The sequence below is a fragment of the Eriocheir sinensis genome, chromosome 9 (assembly GCF_024679095.1).
Source record: "Eriocheir sinensis breed Jianghai 21 chromosome 9, ASM2467909v1, whole genome shotgun sequence".
NCBI lineage: Eukaryota > Metazoa > Arthropoda > Malacostraca > Decapoda > Varunidae > Eriocheir > Eriocheir sinensis.
This window is the reverse complement of record NC_066517.1, coordinates 14,507,790-14,514,176: the sequence shown is the minus strand read 5'-3', so window position 1 is coordinate 14,514,176 and position 6,387 is coordinate 14,507,790. Positions and strand designations below refer to the sequence as shown.

At 46.7% G+C, this 6,387-nt stretch overlaps 1 protein-coding gene across 9 annotated transcripts in view; it reads left to right on the top strand.

Moving 5' to 3' along the window:
* The window catches only part of LOC126995940 (hemicentin-2-like), a 462,936-nt gene that overhangs the window by 398,673 nt on the left and 57,876 nt on the right, over window positions 1-6,387 (top strand). For all 9 annotated transcript variants that reach the window (XM_050855852.1, XM_050855854.1, XM_050855850.1 and 6 more), the window contains one exon: window positions 1-809. This exon is cut by the window's left edge and continues 1,881 nt beyond it. In XM_050855852.1, coding sequence (XP_050711809.1) covers window positions 1-809 — 809 coding nt within the window. The remainder of the gene's footprint in view (window positions 810-6,387) is intronic.

The following is a 6,387-nucleotide window of genomic DNA, read 5'->3' as shown; positions in this document are numbered from 1 at the left end:
GTATCGGGCGGGAAGTGAGGCCTCCTGTGGGTGTTTTTTCGCCTCCAGCAGCGAACACGACCCCACGACCCTTGCTCTCCAGTGTCCAGGGAAAGGTGACGAGTGTACCGGATTCGAGGGAGGAAGGAACGACTCCACGACGACCTGCTCACCAAGGAGGAGCCACGGCCACTCCGCAACACGTAGCCACAGCATGAATGTAGAAGAAAACCATAGACGGACCTCAGCCTCGCCCACCAGCCATATCAGCCACACCTCGGGACCACAAGGGCGGGACGGCCACAGTTCACAGTCATCGGCACCACCCAGCCGCACCACCGCACCACCCCCGCAACACACCTCGGCCACAGAGCCACCAGCAGCGCCAGGTCACATCTCTTCGTCACCAAGACCAAAAGCCCTCGCCTCGCCGCCCACCAGAAAACGAGCTGTCACCACAGAGGCACTCGGAGGGGCACGTCAAGCCACTCCGGCCAGCGGGGAGACGCCTCGCCACGCCTCATCGCCAGCAGGTGGCAGCAGGCACCGCTCAGCGTCACGAGGAGGCAGAGGGTCACCAGCAGAGCCACCAGGCCAGCCCGGCCACACCCAAAGGTCTAGCGGCCACCGCAGCCCCTCTTCCAATCTCCCTCGCCCCCGGAATGCCCAGCCAGGCGGAGCGTCGCTCCCCAGCGTGAGGAGTCAGCCGTGCAGAGGCCAGGCCGCCACGCCCCTCCGCGCCGGCTGGTGGCCACTGCTGCTGACGCCGCCGCTGCTGCTGCTGCTGCTGCTACCGCCCGCCGCCTCCCCCACCGAACTCGACGAGGAAGGTGAGGCCGCAGGGCACGGGTGGTTATGAGAGAGAGAGAGAGAGAGAGAGAGAGAGAGAGAGAGAGATGAGGAAGGGGGGGAGGGACTAACAGACAGACAGCCAAGAGCGGTGAGGAAATTGGATGATGTTAGTAGCACTTCACAAAGACTCTTCAAAGCTGTTGTGCAAATGCCTTTTTGACCCTGCAGAAAAACATATATAGAACATACATCTTGAGGAATATATTTAGTTGTAAATTGCCGACACTTTTCCAACTTTCATCTTGTTTGCCGGACTGACGAGGCTAAAAAGTCAGGCCAGGAGGAAAGGGTCCGTCTGGCTCACAAAGACACACACACACACACACACACACACACACACACACACACACACACACACACACACACACACACACACACACACACGTACCCCCCCCCCCCACACACACACACACGTACCCCCCCTCCCCCCACATACCGAACCTTTGTCGTCGGCGTCGTGGAGCGCTTCAAGACGACTTTGCTCTGATACCTGAAAGCCAAAAGGTGTGTGGCAATAATGGTTACCGGGGGAGGAGGCGGCGGCGCTTGGGGAGGGTGAGGGGGAGGAGGAGGGGTCTGGCACTCCCTCAGGCTGAAGCAAGTGCCTCCTCGTCCCACCTGATCGACCTGGAAATTACAGAGAAGGAAGGTTAGAATCTTATGAGGCGAGGAGGGCGAGAGGCGGCGAGGAAAATGTGGAGGTGGAGTTTGAGCAGCGTAAGGGAGAGAGGAAAGTGGAGAATATGAGAGGGTGGAAGAATGTGGGTTTGATAATATGAAGAGAGGAAAGGGAGGGAGGGAGGGAGAGGGAGGAAGGGAGGGAGAGAGAAAAGTGAAAGTATGTGAGGGTAAAAGGATGAAGAGTCAATAATAGGAGAGAAAAGAAGGGAGTAAGAAAGAGAGGAAGAGAAGGGAGTTAAAGAATGCGTGTGAAAGGGAATATGATAAGAAAAAGGGAGCATAAAAAGACTTAGAGAAACATTAGCGAGGAAGTAAGAAAGGGAGGAAGAGAAGGGAGTTAAAGAATGCGGGTGAAAGGGAATATGAAAGAAAAAAAGGGAGAACAAAAAGACCTGAAGAAACGTTAGCGAAGGTGAAGAGGATAAGGGAGAGAGGGAAGTGGGGGGCAAGAGAGACAAAGAGGAGGGGAGGAAATGAAGAATATGGAGGAGGAAAAGAGGTAGGAAATGCGGAGGAAGAGGGGACGAGAGTGCTGCTGGAAAATGCGGACAGGAGGAGGAGGAGGAGGAGCAGGAGAGGAGAATGTGAAAGAGGAGGAGGAGGAAAGATAGGCTTGGAGAATCTGAAAGAGGAGAAGAGGGAAGTGGAGGGAATATTACGAAGGGCGGAAAGAGGAGAATATTAAAGAGGAGGAGGAGGAGGAGGAAAAGGAGGAGGAGGAGGGTAGAAAATGGATGACATGGTAAGGGAAGGAAAAAAAAAGAATAATGCGGAGAAAAGAAAAAGGAAAATATAGAATGGGAAAAAAGAAGAGAGAAAGGAAGGAAAAAATCAGTAATACGAAGGAGGAAAAGAAAAGAAGGGAATGAATAAAATTGGAAAGAGGAGGAACATGGAGGAAAGAAGACGAGAGGGAATATAGAGGAAGAAGGGAGAGGAAAATAGAGAAGCAAACGGAGAAGAGAAAAAAAGGGGAGTGCAAAGAAGAGGAGGAGGGAGAACCGAAAGAAGGAAGAGAGAGAGAGCACGAGGGAATATAGAGAAATGGAGGGAGAGGCGAAGGAGGAGAAAAAGAGAATAAAAAATAACAATGATGATGGAAAAAGAAAATGATATAGATGAAAATAACGACTAACCAGTAATTTTGTGAGAAAAACGAGAAAATTGGAAACGGACTACGAAAACGAAAGAAAAAATATGGAACTGACAAAAAATAAAGTTTAATGATGTAAATGAATATGAAGCCTAACCAATAATTTTGCAAGTAGGAAAAAAAGAGAATTGGAAGCGAACTACGCAAAAGAGAAAAAAACAGACCTGCGAGAAAAAAAAGTGAAAAAAATAATAATATTAGAACTGTTACCAAAAGAATGAAAAATAATATATATAGTAAAATGAAAAGTCATCGAAAAAGAACGAAAAGATAGTCTTTCCCAAACCGTTCACCCCCCAAAAAACGTATATAGGAACTCATAACGATAAAAGAGAAAAAAACAAGTATGATGATGAAAAATAAAATGTATGAAAAATAAGTAAATCCTGCGCCATATTTTTGGAAGTAAAGAGTGATACGAGGCGAGCAAAATTCGGTGGTCATGTAGCTAATAAGGAATTAATTAATTATTATGACGAACCAGTTTTACTTCAGTGAATGCACGGCCAGCCTTTCTGTTTTTTGCCGGCACGAGTAAAGTTGAGAGAGTGAACGGGTGAGTGAGCGAGTGTGAGTGAGTGAGTGAGTGAGTGAGTGAGTGAATGGGAATGGGATAGTGAGTACGTTAGTGAGTGGGTGAGTAAATGTGAGTGAGTGAGAGTGATTGTGAGCGAGGGAGAGTGAGTGAGTGAGTGAGTGAGAGTGAATGGGAATGGATGAGTGAGTAAGTTAGTGAGTGGGTGAGTGAGTGTGAGTCAGTGAGAGTGAATGGGAATGGATGAGTGAATAAGTTAGTGAGTGGGTGAGTGAGTGTGAGTGAGGGAGTGAGTGTGAGTGAGTGAGAGTAAATGAGAATGAGTGATTGAGTGAGAGAAATACTGAGTGACTGAGTGATTATGCATATTTAGATTAGATAAAGTAAAGACAGATAGATATTTAGATAGAGAGCAATTGAATGAGATTTAATGAAGAAATAAAAAAAAAGTGAGTGATTATATGAAGGGGTGAGTGAGTACGGGTTAGATTTAATGAAATAAGGATTGACAGATAGATAGACTGACCGAGCAAGCGAATGCCTTAGATTTAATGAAGAAATAACAGTGAGTGCATAAATTACTAAATGTGGGGTTAAGCTTGATGAGGTAGAGAGAGAGAGAGAGAGAGAGAGAGAGAGAGAGTTAGAATTAATGAAGAAATAAAAAAAAAAGTGAGAGTGAGAGAAAGAGAGGGAATGAGAGAGTGGAAATGAAATATCCGACGCACGCACGCACGCACACACGCACACACGCACACATGCTCGCTTCAGAGATAAAAGATAATTTCGTGAGACCGTCCACAGGTGAGCGCCAAATTTGATCAAGGCAGTCAGGTGTGCCGGCAGGTGAGGTATGTAGCAGCGGCGCTCAGATCACACGACCTTGTATCTGAAAAATTCTGCTCCAATATACCCCTCAGCCCACTCCCCTCTTCTCCCTCCTCTTCTTTTTACTCCTTCTTCGATGCCTACGCCTGATTTCCTTCTCCTTCTCGTCCTCGTCCTCCTCATCCTCCTCTTTCTCCTCTTTTTTTCTGTACATCTACGTCTGATCTCTTTCTTCTACCTTTTCTTCTTCTCCTTCTTTCCCTTTTCAATCATCTAGTATTCTCATCCTTTTCTTCTTCCTTCTCCTGCTCTTCCTACACCTACGTCTGATCATCTCTTCCTCCTCCTCCTCCTTCTCTTCTCCTAAACATACTTCTATTCTTTTCATCCATTTTCTTTTTCTCCTTCTCTTTCACTTCTCTCCTCCTTCCCATTCTTATTAATTCCTCCTTCCTCCTCCTCCTTCCTCCTCCTTCTGTTCTGTCTCTCCCTCCTCGTTTTCATATTTTCATCCAAGTTCTCTTCCTCCTCCTCCTTCTCCTCTTTCTACTCTTCATCATATTTTATCCTCCTCCAAAATCTTTACCTCCTCCTTCTCCTCCTCCTCCTCCTCCTCCTCCTCCTCCTCCTCCTCCTCCTCCTCCTCCTCCTCCTCCTCCTCCTCCTCCTCTTCCTCCTCTTCTTCCTTCTTCTTTATGTCTATCTATTTTTCAGTATATCATTTTCTTTACCCTACTTTCTCTACTCTCTTCCTTGCCTTCTATAGATTATCGCATCGTATCCTCCTCCTCCTCCTCCTCCTCCTCCTCCTCCTCCTCCTCCTCCTTCTCCTCGTCTTCCTTCACCTCCTCCTTCATTGGCTCTCCTGCTTTGAGCCCTCTGCTTCCTCTCCTTCACTTGCTATTTTTATTCTCCGTCGATTGGCTTTACACAGTCAGGAGGAGGAGGAGGAGGAGGAGGAGGAGGAGGAGGAGGAGGAGAAAGAAGGGTTGGTGATGGTGCTGCTCAGTGCGGAAAGAATATAAAAAAAAGAACGACGAGGTGGAGGAGGAGGAGGAGGAGGAGGAGGAGGAGGATACGAAGAAAAGGAAAAATCGAAGAAGTCAAATAGGAAAAGATTGAAAGATAAGAAGAAAAAGAAGACGAAAGAAGAAGACGACCAAAGAAAAAAAAATAGAGAATGAGCTGGAAGTAAGGAAGCAAAAGATGGAGGAGGAAGAGGAGAAGGAGATGTCGGAGAAAAAGATGAACGAGTGGGAAGCGGAGGAGGAGGAGGAGGAGGAGGAAAATTAAGAGTTGAAGAAAGAAGAAAAAGAAACAGGAAATTGGGGAGAGGACGAAGACGAAGAAGATGGAGGAGGAAGGGGAAGAGAGAGGAGTTTGCTGAGAAAGAAAAAGAAAGGAGAAGGAGGAGAAGGAGGAGGAGGAGGAAGAATGTGAGTTGAGAAGAAAGAAAAAGAATCAGATGAAGTACATAGCAAAGAAGAAGAAGGAGAATGCAAATAAGACGAATAATTGATTAAACAAACGAAGAAAAATATGGAAGAGGAGGAAAAGAAGATAAAGGAGGAGGAGGAATATTTAATCGTTGGGGAAGGAGAATGATGAAAAAATGAAGATGGAGGATGATGAAAGAGGTATTGGTGGGGAAGAACGAAGAAGATGGAGGAGGGAAATGAGGAGGAGGGAGAGAAAGAAGAGCTTGAGGACAGGACGGAAAAGATGGAGGAGGAGGAGGAGGAAGAGGAGGAGGAGGAAGATAAAGAAAATATGTTTGACGACACGAGAAAATGCGAGAAATCAGAAACAAAACGAGAAAGAAAAAGCAGATAGAGTAAAAAAAAACGGTAAAAAGCTAAACAAGAATAAAAGATGATAAAATATAGCTAGGAAAAAAGAGAAGTTAAGCAAATAATAATAACGTAGAGAGAAGAGAAGGAGGAGAAAGAGGAGAGGAAAGAGAGGAAGAAGAAATAAGAGTAAGATGAAGGATTAGATGGTGGAAAGGGGAAAGACGACAGAGGAAGATGATGCTGAGGAGGAGGAGGAGGAGGAAGAGGAGGAGGAGGAGGAGGAGGAGGAACCGACACCGTGTGAGCCAAACAGACACAGGCGTAAAGGTGTGATGGGACGCAGGTAAATCCAACATGGCGGCGAGGAGTCTTATTAAATTGAACGAGTTGTTTCCGTCTTTTTAAACACTGCAAGAAATTATTAGACGTGACGGACGGGGTGTGTTTCGTCTCTCTCTCTCTCTCTCTCTCTCTCTCTCTCTCTCTCTCTCTCTCTCTCTCTCTCTCTCTCTCTCTCTCTCTCTCTCTCTCTCTCTCTCTCTCTCTCTCTCTCTCTCTCTCTCTCT